Source organism: Struthio camelus, chromosome Z (assembly GCF_040807025.1).
Source record: "Struthio camelus isolate bStrCam1 chromosome Z, bStrCam1.hap1, whole genome shotgun sequence".
Taxonomy (NCBI): Eukaryota; Metazoa; Chordata; class Aves; order Struthioniformes; family Struthionidae; genus Struthio; species Struthio camelus.
The window spans coordinates 74,221,567-74,235,604 of NC_090982.1; the positions used below are offsets into that span (position 1 = coordinate 74,221,567).

At 43.5% G+C, this 14,038-nt stretch overlaps 1 protein-coding gene across 3 annotated transcripts in view; it reads right to left on the reverse strand.

The window, feature by feature from the left end:
• LOC138064660 (pikachurin-like) overlaps positions 1-14,038 on the reverse strand; it is an 81,712-nt gene continuing 67,674 nt past the window's right edge. For 2 of the 3 annotated variants that reach the window (XM_068928270.1, XM_068928273.1), the window contains exons 17-24: positions 12,447-12,563; positions 9,729-9,909; positions 7,271-7,294; positions 4,972-5,050; positions 3,958-4,101; positions 2,780-2,863; positions 1,665-1,768; positions 20-1,089 (exon numbers count right to left, since the gene is read on the reverse strand). In XM_068928270.1, coding sequence (XP_068784371.1) covers positions 935-1,089; positions 1,665-1,768; positions 2,780-2,863; positions 3,958-4,101; positions 4,972-5,050; positions 7,271-7,294; positions 9,729-9,909; positions 12,447-12,563 — 888 coding nt within the window. In that variant the 3' untranslated portion in view covers positions 20-934. Of the gene's footprint in view, positions 1,090-1,664; positions 1,769-2,779; positions 2,864-3,957; positions 4,102-4,971; positions 5,051-7,270; positions 7,295-9,728; positions 9,910-12,446; positions 12,564-14,038 lie in introns of all 3 variants that reach the window. The other variant, XM_068928272.1, reaches the window with a different exon arrangement.

The window sequence follows — 14,038 nt, forward strand, 5'->3', positions numbered from 1 at the left end:
AAGGGTTTGCTCTTTTTTTCCTAATCTTTAATCTTTTTAAGCCAGGAAAGCTTCATCATGTACAATTTTAAACTGTCAAAATTTACAAAACAAAAAGAGTCAAATTTAAAACCGGTTATAATTCACAAATATCTCCACCAAAACTGTATAATACAGACATTAAGCCTCCCATGTAACAAATTTAAACCACAGTTCACTTTGCTATTTTTAGGAAAGTGTGCAAAGAGCTAACTGTATAATACACCTGAATGTTAAAAGTTATACTATGTAAGCAGGTCTGCTGCTGCTATAAAAAATATACAAGTATAAAATTACTTCTACAAAATTGGTTCATTGATCTTGTTGCTTGTAATAAAAAAGTAGACTTTAAGAACTGTCCTCCTCAACAAACAACAGTATTTTGAAACCAGTCACTGTAGGGATTATTTACACAGGATGAAACATAATTTAGCTAGTTTAGAGAGAGAGTGGTAACAAGAACTGCTTATTCCGATACATGTATTTCAATGCATAGATGCTGTGTCTGATAATATATTTGTTGAACAATACAATCATTGTATCGTTCTAAGTTGGAATGAACGCAAGTGTTTCAAGACTGTTCTCTTTTAATATTAAAGGGAATAATCTATGGACCACACCACAGCCATTAAACTACTCATTACATCACACAGTTCTTTGTCATTTGCACTGAGGTACAATCTTTAGAGTTCACTAAACATTTAATGGGTAAAAGGGACGATTCCTACACAATATATTCAGTTTTGTTTGCTTTGGTCAGCAGAGGAAAGGAGAGGGAAAAATGTTCTTTTTTTAGGGTTTCCCTTCGGCTCAGATGAGAAATGCAGCCTGGCCGTAGAGGACTGTGGAGGCCAGTTTGGTTTCAGCCACACACGCAAGCGCACAACGGGCTCTCGGCATCGCGATTCCTCTCTTGTCACTTGGTCCCACATGTGTTGATGTTCTTCCCATCGGCAGCATCTTCCACCAGCGAAATGTGATAATCCGTCGAAAGTGTGAAGTGCGAGATGCACCCCACCAGGCCCCGCATGTACTGTCTTTTTGTGTGCAGCGCTATTTCCTTCATCCCACCTGCGAGAAACGCAGCGATGAGAAACTCTTCGCCAAAACACACGTTTATCCCCACTTGGCAGACTGCACACCCAGCGACAGCGGTATCCTTCCTAGGTCACCTCAGAAGGGACTTTTAATTTACAGGTTCCTCTGTGTTTTTAAGGACAGTTTTTAGACACCCTAAAGTACAGACGGGACAGCAGGCGAGAATAAACCAGGAGGCTAACGCTTTATTGCATGGCTTGTGCAATCAGTAAGAGCTTAGCAAGCTTGTGGCTCGGCTCCCGCAGCGAGCGCTAACGTGCGGGGTTTGCGGTTGACGCTGACCGTGTCTATATCCACCTGCCGGGGGTACGACAGTGCACGCTGGGCCTGGCCCCTTCTCGTGCAGACCGGGCCTGGGCTCAGGCAACGCTACAGCTCCCTCCGGCCCGCCGACACAGCCCTTCCCACAAAACCAGGCTGTGCGGGAACAGGCTGGTGCATGAAGCCTTCCCCTGGGGCTGGATGGGGTTGGGAGGCAGCCGGTTACACCCGACGCCACACACACAGACGTGTCCTGGGCCCTGTATGCGGCCAGCGAAAATACTCACCTACATAGAGATCCCCATTGATGTTTAACTGCCTCATCTTTCCAGGGGATTTACCCGTTCTGGCACCATAGTCATCCACGGTTACTTTGCCAGACTGTCCGTCTCTGAAACGAAAAACAAACTGCTTTCACACATCCAGCCTACAGTCAGATGGGAGGAGGAGCAGCGACAGCATCTTCCCCTGGCCGAGAGACCCGGGTGGCTCCACTCTCAGCGCGGTTCACGCGAAGACTTGGGGCTGACGCTGGGGAGAGCCACAGACAGTGCCGTGCTGTGGCAATCCGGATCTGCCAGGGTGTCTTTTCCAGGGAGTAAAGTGACAGAGAGGCTGCAAAAGGGGGATATATTTCCAGAGGAGGACGAAACTGGAAAAGAAATAAGTTGAAGGATACACAGTATATACTTACAACAAGCTCAAAAGGTCCCTTTCTTACTAAGGATTTTTTTTTGGTCATTTCCATTTCATGAAGGCAATAAATGCATTGACAGAAGAGCCACTTGAAGGGCTCCTATTCTCACTGAATTCGCTGACAAGTTGCGCTAATGTCAGCCTGTGACTTCCAGGGACCCAACCCCCCCTGATGAGAGGGATGCACGCTTTCCCTGCTGGGCATGCTTGCCTCCTATGAGGAAATGAGTCATAAATATGAGTTATATATACACTGAAAGATGTCTACACCTCCTTCAAGTAGTTTAGAAAAAGTCGGTACACTGTCCGTGCTCCAGTGCTTGTGCCAGCCCACAAAATGCTCGCTGGGGAATTTCAAAATGCAGACATACATTAAAGAAAAATACTCTTAACCCAAACGGTATGGGTTTCAGAGAATGTCTGTCACAGCCTCAAAATAGCGCTGCGTGACTCTGGCAGCCTGCCTTGAGCTGCGCTGAGTTGCAAAGTTGGCACTGTTTGGCACTGTCACCTCTAATACAATGATCTTTGTGTACCTCACACTGAAACAGCCAAGTTGCGAACGGTTCAACTCCTAAGCGATGTGAGAGTGTGGAGCTGCAGTGATTCACACCCAACCACCGTCTAGCCTAGCCAGCACCTTTATGGCAAGGCATCGCCAAAATGCCTCTGAGATAAAGTGTCACCAGCCAGAAAAAACACTTACCGAACAGCCTTGACTCTGTGCCACCGGCCATCGCTGAAAGAGCCATTCACCACTATGGATGCAACACCACTGCCCAAATTGTAGCTAAAATTTAAAAAACAAAATGTTATTGCCTCCCTTGCAAAGACCACCTCCCTATCAAATTGCTCAAATGTCCTCACTCTGTCCCCCAGTCACCCGCTCTGCCCCAGAGCTGCACCTTACAGCTAGGATTTTAGGAGTGACTTTTTAAAGAAATTAATCTAAATACGAATACGCAGCTTGGTGTATGCGCCTATGGTAGCAAACCACAATCAGATTAAGTCAAATAAGGTAGCTCCAAATTTGCCTAAATGAGTAACAAAATCTTTGCCACTTAATCAACACTCTTTCACAGCAATGCATAATAATAATGACATTTTTAGTTTTCTATTTCAATATTTGTCTTACACAAGCTGAAATGAGGGATCATGAGGAAAGACAGGACTTTCAAATGGCAGGAGTCCCAAAAAGCACCATGCAAAAAGTTGCATGGAGTCTTTGTCTAAGTGCCTATAAGGGAAAAAGCAATTCTGGAGAGAGCACATGAGCTCAGTCATTTCCCAAAACTCCCCAACTTCAGCTTACTGACAGTCATTTTATTTGCTTCTTAAATAAGTGGTTCTGTGGATGGTGGAAGTTAAAAAGCCTGGTGTCAGCTGGCTTTGTGTCACAGGGTTGGATATTCTTGGGTTTAAGAAGATGGGAGCCTGCTCCCATGTGCGTTTCCAGTGTCCGACAAAGAGTGAGCCTACAGTGAGCACGGGCGCTACTCGCTGTTGCTCTTTCCTTGACCCGTTTTCTTTGTAAACCCTGCACCTGCTCTATGTAATTGAGATGGCAAGTGCTTCAAAAGGTACTGGGGGAAGTTACTGACAGCACTACTCCCCTCATGTGGTGAGGTCAGAAAACCAGGCTAAAAACCTGATGTTTAAGAATTGCAAGGGAGGGAAGGAGCAGGAATGACATTTAGCTGGCAACATGTTACTTGTTAAACTCACAGCCTCTCCCAGACAAAACTGGACCTATCAGTGAACAAAACCTTGACGTTGTAATTGTCCTGCAATATAGTGAAGGACAGAAACGTTAGATGTGTTGTTGAGATTCACTCGAGCTGTAAGTGTATTGTGTGCAGTAAAAGTAAGGATGGTACAGTTTACCTGAATATTAATGCTCCTTCTTGCAGGCCTAAAGAAATGAAATCACTATTAGGTCGCATGGGACTGTCTCCCCTCCACATCAAAAGACCTTCCTTCAATGTGGTTTTAAACCTCATAAACACATTTGTTCTTGATCCTGATACCCTGTTTAATGTAAAGAAAGCAAATCATAATAAAATATTGAACTACAACCGTCCTTTTTCAAGCAAAACTAAAAGATGATGGAAGTATTTCCTTTCCCCTAGTCTTGCAGGTTACTGCCTAGCAATTCGCCTATTTGCTGCCTTATGAGGAACTCTGGTTCACATCCCTATTTCCAGCATTTCAGAGTGGGGAAATTGAACTTGGGCCTCCAGAATACCAAATGCAATAGCTGCTAGGTTTCTCAATACAAGGAAGAGAAAATATTTTTCTGTTTAGGCCTACTGTGAAATCCAGTTGCTAAGAAGCAAATTTTGAGAAGGCCTAGTAGGCTTGGTCCCAGAACGGCTAACCAGAGAGTCCTGGTGGGTGAGAGGTGCTTAGCCGCAGGTCAGCATGGTAAGGACATTTGGGAAGCTGCTTCTCTAGCCAGAGACTGAAATACAGGCAGCCAGTGATTTTTTGGAAGAACCCAAAATTTAATGGAATTTAGGCATCTTCTGGGGTAGACAGCAGCCAAGCAGAAGTTTGAAAACCTAAATTTTAGGCTCAGGAGGCTAAAGTAGGGGTTAAAATCTTTATTCCCGTTAAGGATATAGGCTCTGTATGTCTCTGTTCCTTGTTTTCAGGAACAGAATATCAGTTCATCTCTGTGCCAGAACTATGTTGTGAATACCAGTTCTTCAAAGGTTGCAAGATGCTCAGATATTACAATAAACTGAGCCATCAGTATATGCCTAGAAAATGTATTTTTTCCCTAAATTTTGAAACATGGCAAATACAGCTTAAATTTAATACAGCTTAAATCCTCCCACCTGAGACTTCTAATGCCATCATGGTAACAAAGAACACAATCATTTAGGTTCACATTACCTTTTCAGGATATCTGGATTATCATACGTGAGGTAACTACGACCAATAAACTGTGGGATTTCAATTGCTTCTGTAATGGCTAAAAAGTTAAAAAAAAAAAAAAAAAGTCTCTTAGCTGACAGGCAAATACAGGAAAAAAACTACTGTTTTACTGATTTATTCCCCCACTGACAGGTACACTGTCAGTAGCACAAAACCTAGCTGAATTTACTCATACGGGTTTGTAAAATGGCAGTCAGTTTGTACCCATATAGGTAAAGACAGTAGATGAGAGTTTAAACCGTGCCTTCCCCCAACAGTCTCTCCACTTATGGCCATCATATCACGGGCCTAATGTATTCTTCCACTATGAAAGTTATAGCAGAAAAATATAAAGTATTGGGAACATGTCTCAAATTTCGTTTTTATCCCTGCTTTCACATTCCCTGATTCTCCGTATGGCTCCGAGTGATCTCATGGAGTCCAGCTGTCCTTCTGCGGAAGTTTATGCCTTAACCACCTTTTGTTCTTAGTCCGAAAAACTCCTCCCATGCTCCTAGTGGAGCACCCTGCATAGAGCACATGCTGGGATCTCTTATACCTGAAAAATGATGTGGAGAGGCAGCACAGGCAAATTTTGAGCTCCCCGTTTTCTCCTTCCAGCTTTTTTCTCCAAGACCCTGCTTCCTCCCACCCTCCGGCTGGGACCTTGCACACGGCCAGGGCGTCCCCCGGGAGGCCGCGAGGAAGGGTGCTGGTGGCAAGCGGCCAACTTCACGAGGAACATCCTACCTACCGTTAATCAGTTTAGGACTACTGAAAGCAACTGAGAACACGGCCCGTGTTTGCATTAAGGGCTTAGGCCACGAAAGGCTGTATTATAGAAGCTGGAGGCGCAAAGCCTCTCGGAGCGTGCGTTCAACACACAGCGCAGCGCTGGCTTGGAGGACAAGCGTGTTTTGCTCAGACCTCACTGCTGTCCCAGACGCAGCCTCTCCCATTTTTCTAGGGGAGCCCCCCTCGTACAGCTGCGGTGTTTGGTCCCAGCTCCCTGCCAGGAAGACAGCATGCGTTGCCACCTGGCCAGCCAGACCTGGCGCAGATGCACTGCTTCCCACTGAGTAAACTTTGGCAGAATGACTCAGATGTACGATATAAATCACTGAGCATCTCTGATATAGACCCTTTGGTAGGGTAGGATCACCGGCCCGAACAGATTTTCTTTTGAGGGAATACCCTGCCGTTTGCTGTTGATCTCTCACGGATGATTGCTGCACTAATATGAGGCAGTTTTATAAATTCCTTAAAATAGCTCACTTCATCCTATTTTCTTCTTGAGAACTAATCCCTCCAACCCACAGCTAATCTCATCTACGTAAACTTTAAGCTTTTCAGGGCATGGATGCTTGCTTTTGTTGTGCAATACAGAAGCTGGCTGGGCTTTGAGGGCTCCCTGTAACATGGATGTGAAACAATTCGTGTAGTCTCGGAGCCAAGAGCAGAAATATGAAATTTAGGAGCAAGTGCCAAGACAGAGAATTTCAAATGGTGACAAATGGCCATTTTCAATCATAATGAAACCAGGAAAACTGCCCAATGTGTCTAGAGAAAAAACCATACGCTGTCCACAGCCTGTAGTCTGCCAGCATTATGAGAAGATTTCAAAAGACGTATTACACTAGGCCAGACACTCCTTGTTGGGCCTGAGACTTTCTTGACCTGACCGTCTCTGAGGATGGGAGATGCAGAGAGTGAAAGGAGCCTTTCCACCCCTTCACGTCCTGCATTGACATCGGAGTCCTGCCTGCAGGAGGGGCAGGTGCTCAGGCCAGGCAAAGTCATCGCCCTTGCTGTAGCAGCCTGATTTCCTCTACAGAGCAATGCTCCACGGGTGTTTGTCACTGCTTCCTCTTCTCTACGCTCTTCGCTTGGCACACAGAATCTGACCAAAGAAAACCGAGTAATTTTTTGCAGTACCCCTGGTTCATGCAGGATCTTTGCTACTGGAAGGGAACACGGCAAAGAAGGAGATCTGGTATTAAACACCTTCGCCCACTAAGAAACACTCAGCTAGCTGTCTGGCCCAGCTGTTTTGAGAAGAGGGGAACCCAGCTCTACAGCTAACGCTGGGCACTTTGCAGGCGCTCTGGATGCACTTTAAAATATCAACCGGGCAAGGTTTAAGGAATATAACCCCCGAAAATGTTTTGGTTTATCCGCAGAAACTTGCCAGGCTTCATGTAAATCCAGCGTTCAACTTGACAGAGCAGACACAGATGCACAATGACAGAGCAGTTTTCACATCATTTGCAGTACTTACTGTTTAGGCAGTAACTTCCACACTCTGCAGGGAGTCAGCACAAAACAAAACAAGAACATTCTGATTTTATTTTTCATTGCCATGAAAGTCTCCCCTCCAAAGACTGTCCTCCCACCTTCTTGTAAATGAGTGATCCCCACTTCCCTTTTATAATTTAATAGGCAAGCGTAATCATCTAGGAAGGTGCTCTTTTATTATTGTTTGACACAATTATTTCTCTTTGTCTGCTCAAAATGCACAGAGGGTGCAGTCAGGTAGTACCAGCACCAAACCGGTTCTAGTTTTAGTTCTAGTTTTAAAGTCCCAGGCGGTTCTAGTTTTAGTTCTAGTTTTAAAGTCCCAGGCGCTCACTATGGTTCAGTTGGAGATCAATTCTAACCAGGGGAGAGGAACTGTTAGCTGCTCTGCTCCGTTTTACAATTAAATATGAACACCTCTAACGCTCGCCACAGATTGAACAGAAGATATAAAATAGAGCAATGCCAGCAGAAATTCTATTGAGTCCTCAGCCAAGGATCCATTAAGGCATCAATGAATATTTCATATGTCTCATTCTAGTATCATTTGGGTTTTCGTAAGTGGGCCATATAACTTTGGAGAATGAGGCCCAGTTCCTCACAAGTACTTTGGTTTTTCAATGCCTTGGGTTACACCAGCCCAACAGCAAGCTGAACAGAAACTGTACCTTCAGTCTTTCACATACTAGCTGAGCGCGCTAGCCAACACGCTGTTCTGAAGTAGGAGCGCAGACACACACGTGTCCTGCCTTAGCCGTGTGTTTACTGTACCAAAGAGACATAGGTAATGGGTTTTTTTTGAGAAATCTACACTCAGCTCACCAGGGCTGTCCTAGGCTGAGGGTCAGGAGGATTGACCTCAGTACTCTGTGCGCAACCATCGGCAGAAACTTGGGTTTTGGTGGCAGCCAAAGCTGAACGGGCGCAGAGGGGGACAAAGGCACCTGAACAGCAGCCGCAAGCACCAGAAACAGAAGATGGATGACTCCTGCCTTCTGACACCCTTAAAAATGGATTAAGGTTGGACTCACCAAAGGAGTTAAAACAAACAACACTTAGGATCCAGTCTAAGTCAAAGGAGTAAGGGACTTGAGGGGAGACTTTTTCTGAAAGTTTAGCCACACGCCGAGCTTACCACAGGGTGCCCAGTTGCGGTGGGCCAGCTGAGCGGTGGCAATGGGCAGCACGCGCTCTGGCAGCGCCTGCGAGGTGGGCACGCTGGCGCACAACTCCCTGTACTGAGTTGCACCCGGCATTTAGCGCAGGCTGGAAGCAGACAAGCAGCGAGGTACTGCAGCTCCACTGACGCACAGTCACTCATTAAGCGGGCAATCAGTCACACGGCTAAGTTGCAAGGCATTCACTTGACTTGACTCCCACTGGAGACCTTGATATTGCTGCAATATACCCTCTTGAGGTCAGCAGCTTAGCACCCTGTAAATACCTAGCGAGCAAAAATCACATATCTTCCTCCTCCTCACAAGGAAGCCAGAATAAATGACGTAGCTCCAGCTATTAGACCAAGTAACAGAAGCAAAGGGGTTCCTTGGATTTTCTGTTTTTAATGAAATGCTTTTGTTCTGAGACATTTTGCCATTTTTGGATGAAAAGGCCACTCTATTCATGATGAACCAAAACTACTATTTTTCCACATTGAAGTTTGTGCTTGCGAGAAATGAAAAATTGAGGGAAGAGTATAATGTCACTCAGCTCTTTTAACTTAGTTTGCTGTCACGGTACAAAACTTTCCCTTAAGAATTTTTCAAGATTAAACCTGACAAAAGGGAAACAGCTCCATCTAGTGGAATAATCAAAAGTGCATTTTTTTTTTTTTAAACACTTCATGCAACCTGAGCCCTTTCCTGCGTCTAAGGTCTGAAATACCGCAGCGGCTCTGAGGAGAATAACATATATTTGGGCAGGTTTTCTGCTTTGGTGGTCTGCACTGTTGTGCTGAGATAGGATTTGTGCATACGGTGAAATTACAGAGCAGTCAGAATCTAAAAAACTATTAGACCTTTCTGTGCGTGAGAACAGAGTTTGTTGTTAGCGCTAGGAAGGATAAAATTACCAGGGTTATCAATCTTCATGCTTCAGGATGTGAAATAATCACTGGCTGAAGGAGGCTGGCAGGAATTCCCCCTTCATATAGTAGTGCATAATTAGGGGGTGGTATGAAGTCTTCTGTACTGGCTACCATGAGCAACCAGATACCATGCTACTATCTATGGCTCATTGCTCTGTGCTGGGATAACAATTACAATGTTCCTAAATAACAAAACGAATGCTTCCATAGGTATGTGGCATGTGCACGGATGCAAAAGGCACTCTGGTGTCCAGGGTTTCTATTTCAAGCGATGGGTACAACAGCAGTTGTAGGTGCTAAATCTCTCTTATTTTGTGAACTCTGGATCTGTGGACTGAAATGCAGCCATCATTACCTTTTTGGCAATGTTGCCCATCGAAGCCTAGAGGACAATCACATTCATAGCTGTCCTTTCTGGGAACACAGCTGCCTCCATTTGCACATGGTGAGCTCAGGCAGGGATGAGCAGCATTTTCTAAGTTGACTCCAAAAGCGAAATCCTGTTTCGCATCGATTGTCCGGTCATTCAAGATAATCTATGTATTGAAAACAAAAGAAAACAAAACAAAACAAAGAAAAAAGAGAGGGAAAAAATAGGTTAAGAACTTCCAAGACTGGATGAATGCCTTCTGGTATTTCACCGTTAGTCAGAAGACTTCTCTAAATGACTTTAGAGAAAGGTTAATCTAGAAACTTGGCCTACAGTCTGCTTCTTACCAGTGTGTTTTCCAGGCACAGAGCTCCAACATATTCTGTTGGTCCCCCTGATGTGGTGGAGATGAACTTCTTTTGTGCTTTGAGACACAGATGTAGGCAACCCGCATATGGATAAAAGCTGTGTGGGATTTACCAGTCTTACATTTGAACACTAGCGCATTGCTTTGTAGCTGAGCTGTGAGCTAGCACTGTAAAAATTGGATGAGCCTTGCTGAGGAGAAGTATTTCTGAGATCAAGAAACCCCTCAAGGAGACTAGTGTTGACAACAGAAATATAAAGCAGAACACTTTGTTTTTTAAATTTCTACTGCCTTCTAGTATCTCATCTTGCCTGAAAGAAGCTGGAGTTAAGAACTGGTGAAAAACATAATTAGTTACTTCACAAAACTGTTTGCACATAAACTGAAGAGAATCATTAAATGTTGAGGTTTTTCCAATGTGTCAGCAACATATGTTCTTCAAGAAAAACAACACTTACAGAATCTCAACTGACAACTCAGCGGAGAGATTATGCCTGTGGATACAGCTTCTTATCTCAGCTACATCAGAGTAAGTCCATTTTTCACAAACAAATAAATAAATTTTAAGGCCACAAAGAAGTGTAAGAGTTATTATAACCCAGACAATGTACTTCTGGGTTTTGAGGGGAAAGGGTTGTTACATCAAGCCCATGAATGCTGTTTGAAACAGCGTTAAACAGCATCAACAGTAGAAAAACACACACTTCTGTCTTAAAGCTGGGCCAACAGAGTCCACTATCTCTGTACCTTCTTCCTAACTTCCAGGTAAGCTGTTCCAGTGGTTAACTAGCCCCCACTGCTCAGAATATGTGTTATTTCTGGACTGAACTTATCTTCAGCTTCCAGCCATTGCTTCTCGTCATAACTGTTTCTGCTTCATTAAAGAACATCTGCGCTAAGAAATCTCATTCTCATGCAGAGATTAGCAGACCACAATCAAGGCACCTCTTAACCTCACCTGAGTAAACTAAATAGATCGAGATCTTTCGATATGTGGCATGCTTTCCAATACTTAGTGACATTCGCGGCTTTATTTCTATACAATTCTCCAAAATCCTGCCATGTGTGAATACAGGAGTCAACTAACAATCTCACAGAGCCCGATGGGCAGGTAATACTCTTCCCTGATAGTCCACTCAGGCCTCCAGTATTGCAAACCCACTTTCATAACTAGGTCACAGGAGCAAGAGCTCATGCTCAACATGTCCAAATCCTTTTCAGTGTCACTGTGTTCTAGGATACAGTCCCTCACCCTGTAAGTGTAACCCACATCCTTTGCTTCTAAACTCCCTACCTTGCTTTCTATTAAAATGCTGTGTTCAGTCAAGCCCACCAAAGATGAGTCTGTGCAACTGACTTGCTCCCATCACTGTTTCACACTCCACCAGATCTCTTGTACTTCATGTTTTCTGCTAGAAAACTGATAAAGATACTGAAAAAAGGTAGACCAAGTGATGAAACTGTTTATACCGAAATACAACTATGTTTCTCTCCCTGACCAGTTAATATGAGCTGCACTGCTAGGGTTTTTTTTTTTATTTGTTAATTAAATTTGATCCAATAATTTATTTATTTTAAACTGAGAATTCAGAGCCAGCTTTATCTCAATTACTTTAAGTATGACTAATCTAGAGAGAGCACATGTTAATTCAACTCAAACTGTCTTTTGAGTACTTATTAGGAATATTTTCTGAATTCAGGTGTCTCCAGATTTATTTTCCAGAATAGAATTGCACCTATGCAAACCTGACCCTACTGGAACATCATCCCTAAAGTCGGCCCATAATGAAAGAGCTTCTCCATTCATGTGTGCCCCATATAAAAGCACAACAGCGGAGGCTAAGAAGGAGTGCAACTGTAGTTTGATATAAGAATACATTAGCTGGTCTGCGATCCACTTTTATTTGCACTTTCTTTTTGCTCAGTATTGTACTGGACACATCATGCATTTAGCTGCCTCGGCCTGAAGTATTTGAGCGTCTCTTCTGTTCACTTACTTTTATATGATTTTAAAGGGCTTTCTGAGGGCTCTAATGTCGACTTAGCTTTACGCATCATTCTGAACTTATCCATTTGTCTCATTTGTACAGTATGGCAATTAACAGGGAGAATGGCAGCAGCAACCCTGACTAGCTACTAAACCTAGAAGGACTTTTCACTGTAAAATAAGTGTTTAAGCACTTTGTGGTGGGCTACTCAAGTACAGAGGTGAAATCCTGGATTATCCTGAATACTGACAGTGCTGGGAGGCCAGGCTTTCACCTTACGTGCCCACCGGAAGGGATATATGACGTGATGGAAATAAACGCTTCCAGTATATTACTTTGGTCACATACCTTCTGGATGCTCCCACTGAAGGGCCTCAGGATCCCCGAGTTCTTCTTCACAGTATCGTAATCAGGGACTCCACCAATAAATATATCAGAGCTGCACTTAATCTGTGTGAAAGCCCCCTGTAGAAAACAAATGAATAACATTTTATTAGAGCAGCTGGAACCACGCTTGCGTCTTCAGATTAGCTTACGTTAGATGCTGTACTTTAATGCCTTGTTACTTCTGCTAAGTGCACAGCCCAGTCTCAATTCTTCGTGCAATTCTCTCACAAAAGCCACTGTGGGACCCTTTCTACTGACTGACTGCACTTTGTTCCAGTTAGAGCCAATTGAAAACTGTCAAATATTTCAAACTGGGAAAATCGAAGAAGAGAGAAAGGAGAGTTCTGAAACAATATGAAGTTTCTTCTCTCCTTATTCACCAGTCAGTTCTCATTCAGATTTCTGCTTTCACATCTGATCTGAGAGGAAGTAACTCTATTTGCAATGACTTGAGTTACACTGATGCAAAACTAATATTAGTGGGACTAGAAGAAGATCTGCAAAGTTAAAATCAGAGCAATGTTCATGGAACAGAGACTCATCCAATGTTTCCAACATGTGAAAAGCAAATCCATAGCAAGATGCAGGGGTAAAAGGATGATGCATTGAATTTGCGTTAGACTGCTAGAAGCAGTCACTTGGGATACCTGAAGGGTCTAACCAGCTTCCTAGTGTGAACTGGAAGGCTTTAAACAGCCAAGGACAGGACAACTATGCAGTTCCAGTCTTGCAGAAGTTCCTATGATTTCTTTGTTGCCAAATCCCAACCAAATGCCTTCTGCAGTTGTATTGCAGCACTTTGAGGGAAAAAAAAAAACGGTGAGTGTTCATCTTGCATCATCTATCTAAAGAAGATATATCTATATGTATCTAAAGAAACTGATTTGCTTCAATGTTCCCCACTCAACCTGTTTCTTGAAAGACAACAGGATTTTCAGTTGATTTGCATTTTTAAAGAAAAGTCTTTGCTTTAAATAGAGTTTGCTAATCTGCCAAAAAACCCTGAAGGTTCTTCTGCTGATAGGTTTTGGAGTTTTTATTTTGTAAAGAAAAGATAAATATTTCCATTAGGAAGGCATAAAAGACATTTTCTAAGCAGTTCTAGTCTCATGTTCTTGGGATAAATCTGTGTGTACATTTGAATGTACACGCTTAGAGTAAAATACCCCTGCTTGGATTCCTGGAAGCAAAAGTTAACCTCATTAGAAACATGACTCACTAAGACCTCTTAGTGAGGGAAAAAAAAAATGCAAGCAATTGACTGTTTGACTATTCCAGCCCTTATTCTGTCCTGAAAATTAATCCCACAAGAAGACAAAGAAGGAACTTTCTTTGGGTCTACTCTCCAGCACAATATTCAGAGAGAAGTAGAAACAGGACTTTGTGCACATGATTTTCTATTTCATCTTTCACCAGATCACCTATTTCATGGTGGGTATGCTGTGCGACAGACTCAGCTACCACCAATAAACAGCCAGAAAAGAATCTCAAGAACATGTATAATCCCCTCCAAAAGGGGGGGGGGGGGGGGGTCCAACCATACAGTAAGAGCA